Source organism: Peromyscus californicus, unplaced genomic scaffold (assembly GCF_007827085.1).
Source record: "Peromyscus californicus insignis strain IS unplaced genomic scaffold, ASM782708v3 Scaffold_6__1_contigs__length_162567912, whole genome shotgun sequence".
Classification (NCBI taxonomy): Eukaryota; Metazoa; Chordata; class Mammalia; order Rodentia; family Cricetidae; genus Peromyscus; species Peromyscus californicus.
The window spans coordinates 153,542,496-153,564,213 of NW_026294584.1; the positions used below are offsets into that span (position 1 = coordinate 153,542,496).

Consider the following 21,718-nt stretch of genomic DNA (forward strand, 5'->3'; position numbering starts at 1 on the left):
CCACACTGGATCAGGCCCTCCGAATGGGTGAGACAGTTGATTGGCTTGATCTGTTTGGGAGGCATCCAGGCAGTGGGACCAGATCTTGTGCTCATTGCATGAGTTGGCTGTTTGAAACCTGGGGCCTATGCAGGATTGTTTGGCTTGGCCTGGGAGGAGGGGACTAGACCTACCTGGACTGAGTCTACCAGGTTGACCTCAGTCTGTGGGGAAGGCTTTGCCCTGGAGGAGATGGGAATGGGGGGGGGGCGTTGGGGGGAAGGTGAGGGGGACGGGAGGGGGGAGAACAAGGGAATCCGTGACCGATATGTAGAACTGAATTGTATTGCAAAATAAATTAAAATAAATTAAAAAAAAAAAAAAAAAACTCTGGCTAATGTTTATTTTTCTAAGAGATGAGTAATTTAAGATAGCAATACATATTTTTAAAGCAGCTCTCGATGAAGTGCTGCTTGCATGATTTTACCAATAAGTATACTCGTCATAATAGAATTTTTAAGGAAAGATTTAGGGACACCTGTCCATGTAGGCAATTAAGTTCATATAATAATAATAATAAAAAACAACTTTATTATTACATATATGTAAATGTGTAAATATATATGGATGGCCTTTAATATGAAGCATGATAGTGGTGGTAAATTTTATTTTATTTTTCTTTCATAATTCCATTAAGCTTTTATCCATCAAACACTTGTTTGTTGAGTACTTAATGAGTTTCGCCCATGTGCCACATGCTTGTCTGGTATTTGGAAATTAAGAGCAAAGACTTCTTGTGTGTTAGTGAACAGAAGCAAACAATCAAGAAAGCAGGTAAATGAAGAAAACCATTTTATAGAGAGATAGTATGAATACAATAAAACAGTGTGATATTAAATGACTAAATATGTATGCACATGGGGTACCCTACAGTCTTTTTGAAAAGTGTTAAAGTCATCTTCCCTGTCAATATGACTGGATGTGGGATCACCAGGAGACTAGATTCTGGTGTGTCTGTGAGGATGTTGCCAAAGAGGTTTTGACTTAGGAGGGAAAACCCATTCACCATGTGCGTGGTACTATTCCATGGCCTGGGCTCCCAGCCTGAATGAAGAAGGATAAAGGCAGTCGAGCATCAGTATTCGTCTTTCCCAGCTTCGTGACCATGGCCCCAACATCACCAGCGGTCTCACACTCCTGTCTTCACAGCTAGAGCCACTCTCACACACACGCCTTCTGCATCATGACACACTGTAGCACCTCAAACTGCAAGCCAAAATAAATTCCTCCTCCTTTCAGTTGCTTCTGTCAGGTATATTATTGTCACAGCTGTTGGGAACCAACATTTCTTAAAAAAAAGAAAGTAACACCTGAAGCCAGGACTTATGCAGAAGGAGCCAGCATGGGACAGTCTGTGGCTCCCAAGGTCCCTGTCACTTTGGTAGCTATGGAAGACCACAAGCATGGCTTGAGGTAACGAAACATGCAGTCTTCATGACTGTCCCCACCAGCCAACAAATCTACTACATTTCAAATAATTAAAATATAACCTCTCTGCTCCTCTGTGGTAGCCATAGGTTGAGTGTTCAATATCCCTGTCTAGTATGGTGGACAGCACAGAGTCCACTTTTGTGAATGAGAACATTGTAAAAGTTGGGACTAGCAAAGTGGGGATACTAGAACAGCAAGAGGTCATAGAGCAGCAGGAAAGATCTTGGAGGACTTTATAGGTTGTCTTGGGATCTTTGGAGTCTGCAGTACAGTGAGGAGCCTTGCATGGTTTTAAGAGGGTATGCACAATCATTCAATTTACATATTTGAACTATCATTTGTAGCCGGAAGGTTTCTTGGGTCCCTCCTGGCCCCCCACAGACCCGCAGCCACTTATAAAATAATTATTCAGAAGCTTATATTAATTATAACTGCTTGGCCATTAGCTTAGGCTTATTACTAACTAGCTCTTACACTTAAATTAACCCATAATTCTTATCTATGTTTAGCCATGTGGCTTGGTACCTTTTCTCAGTTCTGCCTTGACATCTTGCTTCCTCTGTGTCTGGCTGGTGACTCCTGACTCAGCTCTTCCTCCTCCCAGAATTCTCATCAGTTTACTCCGCCTACTGCCTATACTTCCTGTCTGGCTACTGGCCAATCAGCTTTTTATTTATCAACCAATCAGAGCAACACAGTGTACAGAAAGACATCCCACAGCAATCATTCTACTTCATAGAAAATGAGTTATAAAGGGAGGCAAGATCAGTTAGTTATTGCAACTGTTTTACCTGAAGATGGTAATGGACCTTTGTTTTGGTTATTGTAAAAGGGATGCGAAAAATGAAAAAATGAAGATAGTCAGGTCATCTTTTAGAGATGGAAACAAGTGCTCTTGTTAATAGACTGGAAGGATAGCAAGCTAATCAAGGAAGATTTGAGGGCAATGTACCTTCTGTGGATCCAGGCAGCTGGGTAGATGGCATTGCTTTTTCCAGAGACAAGAGGAAATTGAGGAGAAAGTGAGTATGTTGTTGGAAGAGTGGAGAGAGGGAGCTGGATTCTAAGACACTTCCTATTTTAGGTACTCAGTATTAACTCATTGTTAACATGGAGGTCAGAGCAGCAGTAAAGAATACCTAGGAGTAAAAACTTTAAAAAAACATTACAGGAGAGTCTTCTTAAGTGAAACTATATTTGCAAAGTGCAAAGGATTTTCACAAAGAACTAATCAAACCACACTGGCCAACGGGAGGATTTTCTCCAGCTAGACTGGACAGGACATTATCTTATGTGTGGACAATCTTTTATCTTGTTTGTTGGTTGTGTGGCCACTTTCCTGAATCAGGACTGATCACTACCTGTTTCAAAGGGCTGTGTCTATGTGAGGCTGTTTCAAATGTGTTTTATACACCATGGCTGTGGCCTTGCACTTAACTCACTGTATTGCTAATTGTTCGTCGATATTCGCCTCCCTGTCTGTCCCTGCAGCTTTCTGTCTGTCTCTAACAAAAGCATCTGAATGCTTTCATCACCTTCCTTGTTCTGGATGGTAATAGGCAGAAAAATGGACCCCTTTTCCTTTCAGTGGGACAGCTAACTTTCTGATTGTGATTTTTGTGAAAAATAGGGTAAAAGCCAGGTGCCAGGGCATTGTTCCTTTTATATTATTGACCAGCTCTAAGATGCCATCAACACATAGACTGAGTGATGTTTTGCCACTGTTAGTGAATGACAAGTGTTTTACTATGACACTTCATCACTATTACTAATTATTACTGTTTGAAAGAGCTGTGCATATGTGGCCCTTCATCTGCCTTGTGCATGTGTAGCGATCAGAGACAACTTTGTGGAGTTGAGTCTTTCTTTCCACCTTTATGAAGTTCCTAGGATTGAGTTCAAGTCACTGGGGCTTTGCACAGCAAGTGTTGCTACCTGCTTAGATCTTACCAGTCTGTGCATGACAGCTTTTAAACAATGTTCACTGTCAATCTTGTAAGAGTTCTGTTTTGATGATCATATGCCATTATTTTTTTCCTGAAAAAAACTAAGATGTGTGTGGAGGTAGAAGACAGAGAAAATGGAAACATTCTTTCATCCCCCCACTTAGAGTTTTTTCTTTCTAAATTCAACAACTTACTCCCAGTTTTTTTATATTATTATTATTATTATTATTGTTATTTGATGTGCTTTCCCTATGTCAAGAGGCAGCACATCTTTCCTTTTCAAGTGTCCCAGGTAGTCTCTGGCACATGAATCATGGGTAAAATGGGAACTTGTGGGAGGGTGTGTGCAGGCTTGGGGGGATCATTTGTCTTTGGCAAAGGCATTGCTACTCCTGTGTTTTTTGGTAGCAGATGGTACTGCTGCCACTGACTAGCTGCCCAATGCATGCTCCTGGGCAGTGGCACAGTTCTGGACATGTGACAAAGAGAGTTGGCTGCCTGGTCACACCCCCTTCTGTTCATTTATGCCTAATGCTTTGTGAATGCCCAGCTGGGACTGCAGTAAGCTGTTTCCCATAAAAAGAAATCTACAACTTAAGCCACGTTTTCCCATTGCTCCCATGAATCCATTTTATTTCATCCGTCTCCTCTTGGCATATTTTATTGCTTCATCTCTATACACAAAACACAGTGGCATTTTGAGCCAATTACCCAAGTACTCCAGGCTATAAACACACTTTAACCTGGAGCACCAAGATAATTGAGACAAAATTAGCTGATTATTATTTGTGAGAGTCAAATGACACCTAGACAGCCTGAACAAGAGTGGATGTTTTTCACTCCAGAACACTGCAGCATCATTTTGAATCTGCTCAACAGATTGAGAATTCTTTCTCATAAACTGCCAAAAAAGTTAACATGGTTTTTCAAATGCCACATACTGTGGTATATGACCATGTAATCATTAATAATAGTGGGGCTTTGTTCATTGTGAGTGTGTTTCACTAATGGGGCTTCCTGGCTCAGCAATCATTCTTAAAGGAAGCTCAGCACATAGTGTAATTTTGCCACACACAATCAGCAACTGTTGACTAATGATACTTCTGCACTGGAGTTGGGGGTATGCTTTTTTTTTTTTTTGTCCTTTTCAGTATTCCATATGTATCCCAGGCTGGCTTCTACATCACAGCATTTTTCCTGTCTCAGCACTCTAGATCTTGGAATTGCATGTGCCACTGCTCCTAAATGGATTTTTAAAATTACTCAAAAAAATTTTTTAAGTTATGTGTGAATGAGCATGTGTGAGTGCAGGTGGCTGTGGAGTCCAGAAGAGGGCATAGGATCCCCTGGAGCTGGAGTTAAATCCACATGTGGGTGCTGGGAACTCCTTGGGTTCTCTGAAAGAGCAGTAGAGGCTATTAATTGTTGAGCTCTCTCTCCATCCCTTAATAATCTTTTATTTCCTTTTCTGTATTTGTTTCCTGCCTGTATCTTTTTTTCTTAAAAGCCCATGTGCACTAGATAACTCTGAGACTGTTCTACTTGAAAGAACAAGACAGGCATGTTTGGTCCTCAAGATGGCTTGATGCTAGCAGGTCATGTGTTTGCCACTAAGCCTAAAGACCTTAGTTCCGTCCTTCAGACCCTGGAAAGATGACTCCCACAAACTGTCCTGTGATCTCTCTCTCACACACACACACTCACACTGGCACACAACATAAATAATTAAAATGCAACTTTGAAAGATGGGCATGGCTTCTCTGTTGCAAACAGACCCTTCGCCTGGAGCAGTCCAAGAACGAAAACGCCATTGAAATGGGTTCCAGCCTATTAAATCACTCAGACAGAAGACATGTCATTTTTTGATGACAGGAACAAGCATGCTGGATTTCACCCCTCAGAATCAGCCACAGACCCCATCCCTGGCTTGTCACAACACCCCTGCCTTTTAGCCGGGAGGGCCCATCTCTAGAAAAGGGGTGGTCCCTCCCTGAGCTGTGCCTCCCAGAGCTGTGCCTCCCATTCCTGAGCCTGCTCTCCTGGGGAGTTCCCTTAAAAGCCAGCGAGTGGAATTGTGGGCTCCTCCAGAAACCTCTTTAAGAGTTTTAAGCACTCAGCTCCACTCTTTTTCTCCCTGCAAAAACAGCAGCCACTGTGCATCAAAAAGAAAGAAAAATTATTTTTAAAGAATACTAAGATAACGGCCTCACTTTCCTCCTCTCCCATCCCCTTCCTCACCAGCTCCAGCTCTCCCTCTATCCTTGCTGCTGCAGCAGCTCTCAGGGGGTCTTTCCGGTGGAACTTAGCAACTTCTAGACTGTATCTCAGCTTCCCTTTCTATTTTTTTTTCCTTCTCCCCCTACTCTTTGGCATGAACTGGACACAGAGAGGCTGGGAGCCTCCGCTTCCTACCTCTCTGAAACGAAGTCTGTGTCCTGGGGCAGCGAGGGAAAGATGGGCCAAGGAGTGAGAAAGAGTGATAGAGGGAGAGATAAAGAGAGGAGAGGGAGAGATAGAGGGGGGAGGGGGAGAGAAAGGGGGAGGAGAGCGGGGAGAGGGGGAGAGGGAGAGGAAAGAAGGGAAGAAGGGAGGGATGGAGGGAAATAGGAGAGAGAGAGAGAGAGAGGAGAGAGAGAGAGAGAGAGAGAGAGAGAGAGAGAGAGAGAGAGAGAGAGAGAGAGAGAGAGAGATTGCTGCGGGGAGAGAAGAGAGGAAGGGGGAAGGGGAGGTCCGCCGCGGGCCAGCGCTCAGCAGCCGGGGATGTCCAGAGCTCTCCCTGCGACCCTGGCTGCTGGGGCATCAACAGTCCCTGAGCAACCTTTGTGTTGGGCAAGTGTTAAAATCCCGAAGTAGAAAGAGACCCCATAGGGTATAAACTCGGGCTGAGGGTGGAGCGAAGGATTTTTGAGAGAGAGAGAGAGAGAGAGAGAGAGAGAGAGAGAGAGAGAGAGAGAGAGAGGGAGGGAGGGAGGGAGGGAGGGAGGGAGGGAGGGAGGGAGGGAGGGAGGGAGAGAGAGAGAGAGAGAGAGAGAGAGAGAGAGAGAGAGAGAGAGAGAGAGAGAGAGAGAGAAAGTAAAGGAGGGGGGTGGGATCCAAGGCTTATCCTGCTAGCTGCAAACTTGAAGTCTTCAGCTCGCACTCCTGAGTTCTCCGCAACGCTGAAACTTCACATAGATCGGGAAGAAAGGATTCCGAGAGTGGGATCGAGAAGGGCGCGGGCGCACGGGTAGGACGGGTGGGGGTTGCCTGCAGAGCTCACAGCATGGCAGTGCCGGGTGAGGCCGCCCAAGACCTGGCCAAGCCGGGCCTCGGAAGGGCGAGTCCCGCCCAGGTGGCCAGCTGGGACCACCACGGTCGTGGCGCGTCCCTTCCATCCCCGCGGGGCTCGGGCTGCCGAGGTTGTTGGGGAGTCCAGGCGCTGCAGCCGCTAAGGCGCTCGCCGCAACTCTCCTCGGCGTTGTGCGCCGGCTCCCTGTCCGTGCTGCTGGCGCTGCTGGTGAGGCTGGTCGGCGGAGAAGTCGGAGGCAAGCTGGAGTCGAGTCAGGAGGCGGCGGCCGAGGAGGAGGAGGAGGAAGGAGCCCGAGGGGGCGTCTTCCCGGGCCCTCGGGGAGGTGCTCCCGGGGGCGGCGCGCAGCTCAGCCCTTGGCTGCAGCCGGCCGCGCTGCTCTTCAGTCTCCTGTGCGCCTTCTTCTGGATGGGCTTGTGCCTGCTGCGCGCCGGGGTGCGCCTGCCTCTGGCCATCGCGCTGTTGGCCGCCTGCTGCGCAGGGGAAGCGCTGGTGCAGCTCTCGCTGGGCGTGGGGGACGGTCGCCTGCTGTCGCTGCCCGCCGCGGGGGTCCTGCTCAGCTGCCTGGGTGGCGCGACATGGCTGGTGCTGAGGCTGAGGCTGGGCGTCCTCATGGTCGCCTTGACTAGCGCGCTCAGGACGGTGGCCCTGGTTTCCCTGGAGAGGTTCAAGGTCGCCTGGAGACCTTACCTGGCGTACTTGGCGGCCGTGTTGGGGCTGCTGCTGGCCAGGTACGCCGAGCAGATCCTGCCGCAGTGCTCCGGGCCGGCTCCGCCCAGGGAGCGGTTTAGGTCCCAGCTGAGCGCGAGGACCAAGGAAGAGATTCCGGGGTGGAAGAGGAGGAGGCGGTCCAGCTCCGTAGTGGCCGGCGAGATGTCTGGCTGCAGCGGCAAGTCGCACCGGAGGACCTCCCTGCCCTGCATACCCAGGGAGCAGGTAAGCTGGGGTGCGCCTTTGGGGAAACTCCGGGGAAACTTGAAACAGTGCTTGGAGTGGAGCGCAGGCGACCGGGAAGCCAGCCTGCCAAACAGTACAACTTTACACTTACTAAGAAAGTAGATTTTTTTTTTTTCCGCCCGTTCTCTATCTAGTGGAGTAGTTTACAACCAGAGCGACAGAAAACAGGAAAAAGTAACAAAATTAAGTAGCAGTGCTCAGGCTTCCACAGCTGGGGGCTGTTTTCAAATCCCCTACACCTGGTTTGTGAGTCCCTGCGCTTCGTGAAGCATTTCTAACCTCCCTAAATTTTCTGGATTAGTTTATTTACTTATTAGAAGTAAGTGGCTTCCAACACGTGTAATTTTCTATATTTCTGTGTCTTTTTAAAAATAACAAACTTTATTTCTTATTAGGTGCTAGGTAAACATTTATAAAAAGCCAGTCAGAGTTTCAGTAGCCAGGGAAGACAGCCTTGGCGGTGGGGCGCTGAAAGACGCGTCTGCTTCTGCAGCGCCGCGTCTGCTGGCCACAGGATGGTTTTATACTTCAGTTGTTACACATTAGTGTGTGTTGAACTCTGAACTTAGGTTTTACACTTGAGGGCTATGTGTGAACTTCAGAGTGGCGCTGGATTGGAGGCTCTGCTTTTATTGTTCACTCAGAAAAGTGACCTTTCTCAGGAGCATTTATAAGCCTAAGTGGAGAGAAATTCAAGTTACTTCCTCAGGGTTTGCAGGAAACATTAACCCAGACTTTCGAAGACTGGTTGCTAACGAAATGTATCTTTGAGGAAGGAGGAGGTGGGGAGTTGAATTCGGAGTGAATGTGTGTGTACCAGTTTAGGCGGTTCTTTTTTGGGGGGCGGGGAGGGGGTTGCAAATGTCTTTAGTGTCATGGAATAGTTACCCTGCGTGGTATAGGATGACCATTTCCAATTTATACACAAGTTGTACTTGAGAAGATTTTTTTTCGCCTCAGTTCTCTCCACCAGGTCTGATGCTTGATGAAAGGGATTGAGAAAGCTGATTCTGCACTCTAAATGGAAATTTACACTTCTGTTTAAATTAATGCCTACCCATGATCCTGTTAGGATAACTTTCAGCGTGAAAGGCTGTCCCTATGATAATAGCAAGCTTTTTATTTTTGGGGTTATTCTAGAGGTAATTGGTTAGGTATTCCTTAAAAACATCTGTCACCATATGGTGTGAGTGGTTGGTTTGCTTCTGAAATGGAGTTGACTACCCAGATGGATGGCTCTTTGACTTTATGTAGCATACTGGATGACAGCATCAAATGCTTGTTCTTACTTTAAAACAAATGTATGTATTTAACTTATTGTTTAGCCGAAACAAATATTTCTAGGTTTAAAGAGTAAAGGGAAAAATAGAGGCCACTGACTGATGGATGGTTAGTTGTGTAGAAATTTGGAGATCATTAGAATAAAGTAAGTTAAGTATGAATGGGTGCCAAAGAGAGAACTTTTTGAATGAAAACACGACTACCAAAAAAAAAAAAACATTGACAACACACTTCTCTTTAACTTAAAGGGAAATGTGATGTGGTCCTTGCCAACATTGAAGCCCAATTTACAGGAAAAATCTGGATTGAATCAGAAGTGATTTGACTCCACATTAATGTCACTTAGCCCTCAGAATTAAATTTCTGACATTTCGGATTAAGGGAGTTCAGAGTAGATTTGGGATCAGAAGGCCTTCAGGTGAACGGAGCAGCTTTGCTGATGAGCGTAGATTTGTATAGATTTCCTCTGCTTCACATTGATAAGTGAAGTACTGTAATGATCTTATAAAGGTCTCATTGAGCTTGGATTTTCAAAGGTTTTATTGATTAATTACTTGGAGAGTGCACACTTATCACCTGTCCTGGCCATTTTCTCTGGCAGTTGTTTTTGTTGATGAAGAATGCTCTAAAGCAAGCAACTCGGGGTGACAGGAAGCCGTGGTGGCCTGCAGCAGCAGCCTGGACCCTTGACGTTTTAATGAGGGCATGGGTGAAGGTGTGCTCACTGAAGGCTGGTTTTTATAGATGACCCATTAAAGCTATTGCTGAACACAATTGTGGGGACTGGGTGGGGCTGAGATGGGATAGTATCTTATGAGATAGGGTGAGGTGACAGATCATTCGTTGGCCGAACTCTGTGAAAAGGTTAGGAGCCATATAGTAAATGGCTTATCTTTTTTATCATGAGGAAGCAAACTTCTGATTAAGAGGGCAAAGGGTGTCATGATCATTTACATACTTGACGAAGTCCAGAGTGAAAAAAATTATGAAACGAACATCTACCATTCCCTGGTGCTGTCAGGTTAGTTCTTTTCTGAATAAGCTAACCAGTGAGTTTTAAACAGTACTGAGAGGCAGGCAGGACAGAGGCCTCCTAGGCATTGACTTAGCTATTGCTCATTGTGGAGTTTAAAACTGAGACAGGCCGGGCGGTGGTGGCGCACGCCTTTAATCCCAGCACTCGGGAGGCAGAGCCAGGCGGATCTCTGTGAGTTCGAGGCCAGCCTGGGCTACCAAGTGAGTTCCAGGAAAAGGTGCAAAGCTACACAGAGAAACCCTGTCTCGAAAAACAAAAACAAAAACAAAAACAAAAAAAAAAAAACCTGAGACAGTTGGAACACTTATCTTCTCTGTGTGGGTGACACTGACCACTGCTTGTGAAGTCTCTCTCATTGGTGGTCCTCCCTTTCTAAAGAGACACAGAAGAATATATGCTAAAATTCTTGTGAGACTCCTGCCTGCCTTCCTGCCATCCTCCCTTCCACCCTCCCCTGAAGTCTAAAATTGTAAAGTCTCTTGTCGAGATAGCCGTATGGGATTGAGTTTGTAAGTCAGATAATTTGTAGCATAGAAAGGAGAAGCAGGTCGGGCTTTTGGTCAGAGCGGGAGGCACCGGGTGTTTCTGAAGGGAACTGACAGTGTCTTCTGAGGAGGAACAAAGTTGACAGCATCTCTGTGGCTCAGTCTTGCCATCTCTGTATCCTCAAGACTGAGGCTGTGATTTTAGAGGAGTGTGCCAAGCTAAACTTTTTAGGTTGATGGCTTGGGAAGGCTGGGGTCTGCTAAGGTGTCTGTGTCGTCTGGAAGTGAATTCTCACATCTGACAGCGGCTATAACCTTGTCAGCTTGCTACTGCCCCCTGCCAACATCCAGTATGCAGAATGCCTAGCATTTATTGAATGAATTTGATTAATAAGTGCTATTTTCAGCATAAAGTTAGTTCTGCAGCTCTCAACCTCAGGAAAACACTCGAGGCATGCCTGTTCTCTATATACATCACAGAACACTATTGGACACTCACTTCTCTGTAATTACTGAATCCAGCATACCCATTAATTTCTAATGGATTCCAAATCAAATCTAATTTTATTTTAGTTACCTGTTAAGCATTTAATATTTTAAACATATGGTTTCATAGGAAAAAAATATAAGCTGCCCAGCTCTCACCATGAATGTCTTTGAGCCAAACTAATGACTAATTTCTTTGTGATAGACACAAAGGCAGTCAGAAATGTAGGAGATATGTGCTTTGTCTTACTAAAGTAAAAGCTACACTCTCCTGTGACTATTTGTCTAAGCACTCAGTTGAGAATCCTTAGCCTATGTGAATGTCCTTGCATTGGAATTTAAATTTGGTAGCAGAGAAGGGTCAAGTTGTTAATCACTGGGGTGAGAAAGACATTTTAAAGCCCTCCTGCAAACAATAAAAAAAGAAAGATAGGAAAATGATTTCTGTTGGTACTCACTGGATGGTGGGCATGTGGTGGGCTTTCTTATGCCATCGCTTAAAAACAAATAGAACTTGATAGTCTTTGCAGTACAGATATAAAGCACAGCAATACTTCTCAAATAATTTTGGAGACAGTTTTTAAAAATTATATTGTGTGTGTGTGTGTGTGTGTTTGTTGGGAGGACAACTTGCAGAACTTAGCCCTCCCTTCCACCATGTGGGTCCTAGGAATCTTTCTCTGTTAGGCTTGGTGGCAAGTGCCTTTACCCACTGAGCCACAATGCTGGTCCTGCAGGCAGTCTTGGTGGAACTTCAGCATTCAAAATGGCAAAAAAAAAAAAAAAAAAAAAAAAAAAAAAAAAATTAGTAGTGCTGGGAATTGAACCCAGGATCTCATGTGTGCCAGGTAAGTGCACTATCACAGAGTTTTACCCCATTTTTCTTAACATATAGAATGTTGTATACATTTCTAAATATATTTTGATATGTTTCTTATATTGAACACATTTAAGAAATATGGGATCTTAAATTGTGGCTTCTATCATATTTCAGTATTATTCCTCAGTTTATAGTGCTATAAACAGAAATATTGATTATGACTTGGTGACAGAATTAAAATTAATTTATGTCAACCTCTGAAAAATGGCAAACAAGGATTTCTGATCCTCCCGGGAAAGGTGGGAAAATGTTTTGTTTTCCTGTGATTTTTTTATTTTACTTTGTGAATACACATATTTAAAACATACCAAAGGACCATTTTAACCAACAGAAATAGTCAGAAAATCTATATAAATTTCCAGAGGTTGGAAGGAGTGAAAACAGTCACCTTCCTCTTTCTGTCTCGAGTCTAAAGTGTAAAAAGTTTAACTGTAGAACTGGAAGAAACAGTGTGTGCCGGGCTGTCATGTTAATTAAATAAACAACCAGAACAGTGACTCTGTGTATGAAATACATCTGGAAAACTCTGGGGGAGGGGACAGCAGGCCGGATGAGTGACACCAGCCTGAAAAACTTGCATTATATCTGTTGTGACATTTGTGTGAATTTGTTGTAATTCTGCTGAGATTCAGCTCTGAGAATCCTGTCTGCAGGCACCTGGGTACCCAAAGCCCTTTCCACACCAAACTTTCCATGTTGAAATCCTTCTCACAGGTTACACTGAGGTGGGGAGTTTATCAAGCCAATAAGCCCGCTTCTATTTTAAAATTCTTTCAATTACTATGGTTCGTGCTGGCCACAGCTTGCTAGAATTTATGTTGACTTCATTGAAAACTCCTGTTTGATTCCTTCCTTTAAAGGAGTGAGTTTGTTGGGGGGTGAGGGTGAAAGTTGCATTTTTTCAGAGAACATGGTTGTGAGCATGCAGATCAATGCCACTATTGTGTCACATAGTATCTAGAGAGACATTGACAAGTTGAAACATTTGCACTGGGTCACTAGCAATGTTTCTTCAGCATTGTGGGCAGATGCCCACCTACACTCGCTGGGATGCTTCTTAGTTCCTGTGCATCTCTTCCCCCATGGAGTCTTCCCCCTTCCTCTTTTCTCCATGATATTTAATCATCGTATTTTCTAAAAGGTCTACATGTCGACGGAATCTGCAGCTTGTGCCTGCACTCCACATTCATCTGTCTCATGAAGTCTTCTCAATAACTCTGAAAAACCCCGGAGTCACTAAATCTCTGTAGTCTTATATTTTCGGTTTTGCATTCTTGCATTTGCATATTCAGGTTATTGATTTCCCAATGGTCTAATACCTTTCTATAGATAATAAACAATTGTCTTTATGAACTTTTATTGCTGAGTATTTTTACTGGAAGTATTTTTTTTTTTTTTACAGGAGATTTTTGTCTTTTTTTTTTTTTTTTGTAAGGCTACCTTTGAGAATTGCTTCAACTTTGAGCTGAGTGTGTATATTTGGGCTGTTTGCAACATAAAATAAACAGATTTAATCACCATGAGTAAAAGTCTAAAAGATAGGTTGATGTGGGTTATTCACAGGTGGATAATTGTCAAAAACGTGAATTGGTCGTACTATTTATTTTGTATATAGTACTGTTTTCAAAGTACATACTTCTCTCAGTTAATGTCCTCCTTATAGGCCTTTGGTCAGGTAACCCATCAAGTATCACATCACATTTGTGCACCAGGCCTTGTGCTGAATACTGTGCCAAAACTATACACTTGTGCCAACACTGTCCACACACGGAGAAGACACAGCCTCTGTCTCTTCAGGGCTTGGAGCACCACTGGAGAGATGAGGCACCTACATAAGGGAAAATCACAGTATGTGTGTGAATGACCACTTAGAGAATACATTGGGAAAATGGAGTCACATATCTGTCATCCCAGCACTGGGAGGTGGCAACAAGAAGACAGATTCCAACTATATACAGGTTTGAGGATAGCCTGAACTATATGAGACCCTCTCTCAAAACACAAAAAGAAAGAAATAGATTAAGGACTGTAGATAGAAGCTTAGAGCAGGCTTTAAATTTGGATGTAGGATCCATTCATCTGTTTTCTGAAATTCTGTGCAAAATTTCATGTTTTGCTCTTATGTAAAAAATGCCCAGACTGTCAGATAAATGGAAAATATTCAGCACTTAAATGTTAAACATACATGTTTTAAATTTGAAGCAGCTTTACCTTTGGAAATGTAGAGCATAGCTTTAGAAATAGAAACTCGTGTGCATTGATAGTGGGTTTTGAAATAAAGATAAAATGCTATTAGACATAGGACATCCTAGGTGTTTAAGAGAACACATCAGCCTTATCCTGGATCTTTAGATAGTTTATAGCGGCTCATGAGTGTTTCCAGTTGATGTTGAATAATGCTCCACCCAAGGCCAGGCTGTAGTTAGCAGATCTGAGCTAGTCCGATTTCAGAGGGAGGGGCGTGGAGGGAGGGTCAAGGAAATTATCTTGGTAGCTGAGCTGAGGATACTCAGCTAGTACTGTGACAGTAGATGGCTGACATTCAGGAGGGGACTGTGGTGGACAGTGCCAAACCCAGACACCATGTGCAATCTTACCTATGGAACCAAGTCTGGATACCCAGTCAAGTTTAGCACACTGTACGTCAGACGTAAAAATATCATGAAACTTCTTACGTTATTGAAGTGAAATGACAAAACCAGGAAGCCTCGGATTGGGAGTACGTCATTGCCAGCTTTGTCCCACCCACATGTGTTTATGGCCTTGAAAAGTCTGACTTCAGAACTTCGTCCCACCCCACTGAAGGCTCCAGTGGCAGCTTACAGCTCTCCGTTTTCCCTTTTTAAAGAAGTGGATTGAAAGATGTTCAGGATTTTAAACTCAAGCCAAGAAAAATGACTTTAGAAGCTGTAAAAACCTCTTCCTTAGTGAAAACAGCTGCTTGTGTCCCCTAAATTAATTTGCCCAGTCTCCTTCAAAAGTCATAAAAATGTAAGTGCATGTGATATTAGGGGAGCACATGAAGGACATTATGATTCAAAGGACAGAGAACCTTTCGGGAAAAGCCCCAAACTAAACTCCTTCTGCATGACTGATTTTATCCTAGCTGCCATCCCCATTAAGGGACCTATGGATGGTCATTAGAATTGTCAAGTCTGGCAGACTCAAACAGAATGATGGCAGTCCAAAGGCTACCTAAGGCTTTTACCCTGAGATGATGAGTGCTCTTAAAGAGATGCACTTTGTTGGTGACAGGCTTGTGAGTATTTACACGTGTAGGCGTGTGCATGCTTATGTGTGCATGTATGGCCTGTACACATCCTGTACATGTGTCATTTTCCCCTGCCAGGAAATTACCTTGGTTGTGTCAATTTTGTGGAGAACAGTGTCACCCAGTGGCTTTGATGAAAACAGTCCTGCCAGTGTCCTAGGTGAGTGCCTGACATATTTAATAGAAACAAAACACACATTTAGTTTTGTGTTTCTAGTACTTACATAAAAAGACTAAGAGAAAATATAAAATTTATAATAATACTATATTTGACCCAGCATGTAATCAAGATGAAAATGGAGATACATTGCATTCTAATTTGCTTGTACTGAGCCAAATATCCAACATGTGTTTTACACTAAAGGCATTCTCAGTTTGTTCTAGCTTTCTGCTTGTGATTCAGGCCATACTTGTGACTGATGGCCATCGTATTGGTCAGTACATTTTTTAGCAGGATGAAATGTATGCATTTTGATATTGCATCTTCACATATAATGGAAATATATGCAGATTTAATGGTAGCATTTAAAAACCATATTCTGGCTCTGGCATAATTTTGATTGCACCTTTTGTCCCATTCTAATAGTTGGCAATTGTATGACTGGCATTTTCTTCATTTCATGTTTTTGTCAGTATTTGAAAATGCAAATGTAATTATTTGAATGTCGGGGAAATTTAGCAGTCTGTAGTGAATAATCTGTACACCTGATTCAGGACAGGGTCACAGTTAACTGTGGGTCTATCTTTTCTGGCTTTCTGTCTGCCAGGGATTGCATCTGCCTCCAGATCACTTGTCCAGGTTGATCAGTGAATACTCTTTGGCCACAAAAGTGCTTGCATCTGTAGGGTAGGATATTGTCTTTCTAACATCAGCAACTAAAGTGGCAAACCTGTTAGTGGTGTCCATGAAGTTCCGGTCACTATCATCCTTGCTTTTGTAGACGTCAGTCATGAGAGCGGAAGGAGAATGGGTAGGGTGGTAGAATGGGAGGTGGGGGAGTGGGGGCTCCGTTCTGTGTGTAAAGAAGCCTAGAGTTCCACGGTGTAGAACGTGGCATCTAGAAACTCAGATTAGGTCTTTAGTCCCTTTCTAAATTCAAGAAGTAGGTTGGGATTACAGATTACTGTTTTCGTGGGAAGAAGTCTCAGCATGTCTAAAGTCATTTCCCATCAAACTCATGACTAATTCTAGATGGAGCTCTGACATTACATGGAGAATTAATGACAAAAATACTTTTCATACATGACATGCTTTTTTATAACTACGTCTACAGATATTGATATATACAATTAACTTTAAAGTAATGCATGTATTCTGTGTCGGATGATTTTTATCTGAATATGGTACAGCTAGCCACTTCAGTCAAGGCATACTATTTTACCTTTACATTGCCGATTAAAAATAAATACCTAAACTGGGAGGTGGTGGCACATTCCTTTAATCCCACACTTGGGAGGCAGAGGAAGGCAGATCTCTGTGAGTTCAAGGCCATCCTGGTCTACCAAGCAAATTCCAGGACAGTCAGAGCTGTTACACAGAGAAATTCTGTCTTGAGAAACCAAAAAAAAAAAAAAAAAAAAAAAAGAAAAAAGAAAGAAAAGAAAAGAAAAGAAATAGTTTTCTCACATAACACCCTGGAAATAATCAATAAAACCCCCAAAGTAATATAGTCATGTTATACAGATAAGCAAATTTGGATGTAAAGAAGTAATGTGGATGAGGTTCACTTCAGTTAAGCTGATGTTAGACTTGATGGAGCTACCCAAAGAATATGGACTATAACAGACATTCACTATTTGAAAGAATTAACAATTAAATGTAGCTCGTTATTTCTCACCTTTCCTTAGTTAATTCTATTTATTTATCTTTTAGAATTTCCCACTAGTCATTTTCATTATCTGTCTGTCTGTCTGTCTCCTTCACCCTCACCCCTCCTTTTCTCTCCATTTTATTTCATGTCATTTTTACTTAATAGATTCTTCCATCTCAAGGGCATCTAAAAATGTAAGGAATGACTTTCTGTCCTCCACAGGTGACTTTGAGAACACTGGAATGATTTTATGCAAGAAGCTTGTGGTTTGGAGTTAATAGGGTTTTAGTGGGGTGGTGGCGTCACATATCTTTAATCTTAGCACTAGGGAGGTAGAGGCAGGCGAAGCTCTGTGAGTTTGAGGCCAACCTGGCCTAAGCGAGTTTCAGGACAGCCAGGACTGTTACACAGAGAAACCCTATCTCAAAAAACCAAAAAACAAAACAAAAACAAAACTTTTTCCTCTCCCGAAGTCATTGTAAAGCACCGAGTATTTATGCTAAGGCTGTGGCAAGCATTTCCACCCTCCAGGCATGTACAATCCACTTTGATAAACCTGGTGGGAGTTTTGACATCCCAGAGAGGTTGTGTTTTGTCTGCTGGCAAGTTTGTGTACTGCTGTGTGCAGCCAACGGCATCCTTATCACCTTTTGGAGGTGATGTGAATACAAAGAAAGAAACTAGCATTCTTGTTTGTTTTGATCCAAGGGATTTCAGAGGATCAAAATAACAGGTTCATGTGAGACATACTCTTTAAGAGGCCACACTCAGCCTGTGGTATGAGACACCCCACACCCTCATTGTGGGGTTAGTGTTTTGGGGTCTTAGCCTCTGTAGCAGTGCCCCTAAGCTTCAGAAGGAGAGAGCCTACAGACTGTCCTATGTTTCCGAGGGGATTTGCTTTCTAAGCCTTGGAATGAAAGAAGTTATATTCAGACCATGACAGTTTTCATTAGAAAAGAAATCAGTTTTGCAGCCTCCCCATCTTACCCATAAACATTCCCCTTAGAACATTTTGGCCGAGCGCCTTGTTTTTTGTAGGTGCTGGCTGGCAGGATATGTGGACGGAAAAGAAATGTCTGTTAAATAAAATATTTATCCCCTCCAGTCCCTTGAGATTGGGTAGAGACTAAAATGTTTAAAGCAAAGAAAAGCAACTATGGACAAGTCTCAGAATGTACAAATTTGATGTGCTGTTGGCATTTTTTCCCCCTGCTTTTTAAAATGTCTTCTGAGGGACTGGAAAGATGGCTCAGTGGTTAAGAACTCTGACTGTTCTTGCTGGGGACCTGGATTGAGTTCCCAACTGCACAGGCTGCTCATACACATCTCTAACTCCAGTTTCAGGGGATCCAACGCCCTCTTCTGGCCTTCATGGGCATTGCTACACTTTCATAGGTGCAGGGTAACACTCATACACATAAAGTAAAAATAATAAAGTGTTTTTAAAAAGTCTTCTGTGATGTTTCACATATAGGGCTGAATTCCCCTACACCCTTATTAGTGGGAAATCCCATGTTCAACATGTGTCTTGTTTGTTTATTTCTAGTTCACTGACAACTGAAAAATCACCAAATCTACATTCAAGATCACTGTTGTATAAATATTTGTTTTTTAATAGTGTGTGTGTATGTGTACATATGAGTATAGGCGCTCCTGGAAGCCAGAAGAGGGCATTGGATCCTCTGAAGCTGCAGTTATAGGCAGTTGTCAGCCACCTGAAATGAATGCTGGGAACCAAACTTGGTGCTCTGCAAAAGCAGTACGAGTTCATAACTACTGATCTGTCTCCTCATCCCCAACAGTTGACAATGTTTTATGGAAAATGAAATCTACAGCCAGTCATAGAGGTGCAGACCCACAAAACTAGCCACTGTGGGGCTGGAGTAGGAGGATCTTGAGGTCAGAGCTAGCCTGGCCTATAAAGTGTGGCAGACAGACAGACAGGAAAGTTTACACAGGAATCCTACCTTTGCCATCCTGGTGTTTAGTAGAATTTGACTTGTTAAAATAGAAAATTTTCAATTAAATAAAGATCATCTTGCTAGTCCAGTTTTAATGTTCAACAGAGATATTGTCCTTTCATTGAAATAGGACATTTGTTTTGAATATGTTATTTAGACTTTCATAACCCTCAGAGAAACTTGGTAGAGTATTTAGTAAAAATTTCTGAACATTTAATAGTGATTGATTTCTCTATCTGTAGCTGTCAATTTATCTCAGTAGATTTGATTTCTATTAATAACAACTTTCAATGTTTGTGTCCTTTGAATACATTTTACAAAATCTAAATATGATTTCTATTGGAAAATAATCAGCAAACTAAGAAGTTAGTTTTACACTTAAATTTTTATACATCATCAAATTATGATCAAATCAGTTGTGAATTTGCTAGATATTTTAATACAATATTTAGAAGCAAAGTTTCTAATAGTAATAGAGCTGTGTGTGTGTCTTATCTCAAATAGTGACTACCTTACTCTTAGAGTTTTGTTTTTCCTATAGTTGGAATCATTTTTCTAGACAGACAGGCTACATGTCCCAATACATTTATTCTGTGGTAGCTCAATGTGACGGTCTCTTCCTTTTTATTTGAATCACAGTTGGGTTGGGTCTCCCAAACTCCTTTGGAGAACTGTTGTTGGAGTTTTTAAGTGTGTACAGTAGAACTTCTTCCAGCTATTAACTGGTCCTAGTTGGAAGCGTGAGAATTAGGCTGGGAATGTTGGAGAAAGATATGAGTGAATGCTGATAAGTGAGTTATCTCGAACATAAAGTGTCAGTCAGAAATGTGAGCCCATAAAAATGAGTGCACACAACTCAAGCTAAAGTTTGCTTGGGTAGAAAAAAGGACAGTCAAAGTCAAGTGGCTAAATCTTCAAACATATTTCTCGAGCTGTCTGTCTTGTGGGTGAGCTTTCTTGACGTGAACTTTCCCAGATAATGATTCTTATTCTTTAGTTCTTATGCATGTTTGTCACAGTGACTTGTAAATGTACCTACTGGCAAGTTTATGTGAACTCGAACGTCTCATGTGACTAGAATGGATTAAAAATGTCAACAAGATCAAGCACCTCCCCCCCCCCCCTCATGTGTTCAGGCTGGGCAAGGCAATCCAGCATGAGGAATAGGTTCCCAAGAGCCAGCCAAAGCACCAGGGACAACCCATGTCCATTGCCAAGAGTTCCACAAATAGACCAAACTACACAACTGTCTCACATATGCTGAGGGCCTAGATCAGTCCCATGCAGGTTCAGACTCTGTGAGTTCCCATGAGCCAGGGTAGCCATTTCTGTGGATTTTCCTGGGATGTCCCTGACCCCTCAGGCTCCTATAATCCCTCCTCTTTCTCCTCATCAGGACTCCCTGAGCTCTGCCCAATGTTTGGCTATGGGTCTCTGAATCAAAAAAAAAAAAAAAAGTCAACAAGTATGTGTAACTTACTCTATCTCCAACTCTACTTGATGGTGTTTGCTGCCTTCTGAGTATATTTGCATTCTTATCTCCTTCCTCCCAACTCTTCTTTTGTTGCTATTTATTCTTCTGTAACTATCGTGCCAAGGGAAGCAAAGGGGGGTTCATGATCTATAGCGGAGAACACTTACAATTCACAGATTTGTATAGGTGATGTCAAGGTCTGTGAGAAGATTGTCTGGCTTCATTTACATAGTTCCTCACCATGCTGTACTTTTTAAGTTGAGGTATATGCCATGATTCTCAAAACCTAGTGTGAATGAAGCATCACTTGAAAAGCCCATTAAAGTGCATAGTCTTGGACCTTCCCATCAAATAGTCTGGGTTTTCTGGTGGGTTCTAGAACACTGCAGAGTTTTAAGGAGCAATCCAGATGACTTAGATGAGGGATATAAAGATACAAGTATGTTTACTTACACTATATGGCTAGTCTGACTTTTGCAGTCTGACTTGAGTAGTTCTGAATTTAAACTCTGGTGAGAAGGCTTAGTATTATGGGAAAACAAATTTGCATACCCATGTGCAAGAAATGTGTGCATACATGTGGGCACAGAGACTAGTTTGTGAAAGCTAGATATGGTGCCAATCTCCTATAATTTCGGCACTTGGGAGGTGCAGTCAGGAGCATCAGGAGTTCAGTGCCAGCCTATGAAACACAGTGAAGTTTGGACTAGCCTGGGATACATGAGACCTGGTCTCTAAAAACAAAAACCACAAAGCAAAATGAAAAGTAGTTTGTGAACTCAAACACTCAAAAATTTCCCATTATTTCCCTTTTGGAATTAGCTCATGAGTTATTTCTTGACTACTCTGTCCATTTTCTTCACCTGTAAACCTAGTTCATGAAGCTGTTACAAGGACTAAGTGACAAGTTATTATGTTGGGCAGAAATGCTAAGACTGTGATAGATCAAAGCCTTAAAATGTGTATGTTTGCACACTTTTTGAACACAAGTGATTCTATCTGTATTGTAAGACTCATAGAGCCTAGTGTACGGCTTGAAGGTTACATGAATGTGAAGAGGAGGAAGAAGCTTCTGTCAGATGTCCTGGGGGGAATGAGGACAATCTCTATCCTAGCCTACACCCAAGGCATGGGAGGGTGTAAGCTAAATATAAGAAGACCAAGTTAAGCAAGGACAACAGTTTTTCATGTAGTCGACTACACAGACCTACTCTCAGATCTTAGAAAATATGCAGCTCTGTGTAAGCGGATTATGGTGCTGTTGCAGTATTGATAAATTGTAGTCGAAGTCACTAACAAGTGGTCAGATAGGAGTGGAAAAAGAGGAACATGCTAGAGCTGGCACAGGTGCTTCTAAGGAGAAGGATGAAG

The 21,718-nt window shown here is 42.7% G+C and overlaps 1 protein-coding gene and 1 long non-coding RNA gene across 5 annotated transcripts in view; one reads left to right on the forward strand and one right to left on the reverse strand.

Annotated features, from left to right (window-relative positions):
- The window catches only part of LOC128099333 (uncharacterized), a 45,441-nt gene extending 39,471 nt beyond the window's left edge, over positions 1 to 5,970 (reverse strand). For both annotated transcript variants that reach the window (XR_008214499.1, XR_008214498.1), the window contains exon 1: positions 5,829 to 5,970. This is a non-coding gene — a long non-coding RNA (uncharacterized LOC128099333). The remainder of the gene's footprint in view (positions 1 to 5,828) is intronic.
- Positions 5,971 to 6,472: 502 nt separating this feature from the next.
- The window catches only part of Pde3a (phosphodiesterase 3A), a 284,628-nt gene continuing 269,382 nt past the window's right edge, over positions 6,473 to 21,718 (forward strand). For 2 of the 3 annotated variants that reach the window (XM_052720552.1, XM_052720554.1), the window contains exon 1: positions 6,473 to 7,638. In XM_052720552.1, coding sequence (XP_052576512.1) covers positions 6,679 to 7,638 — 960 coding nt within the window. In that variant the 5' untranslated portion in view covers positions 6,473 to 6,678. The remainder of the gene's footprint in view (positions 7,639 to 21,718) is intronic. The other variant, XM_052720556.1, reaches the window with a different exon arrangement.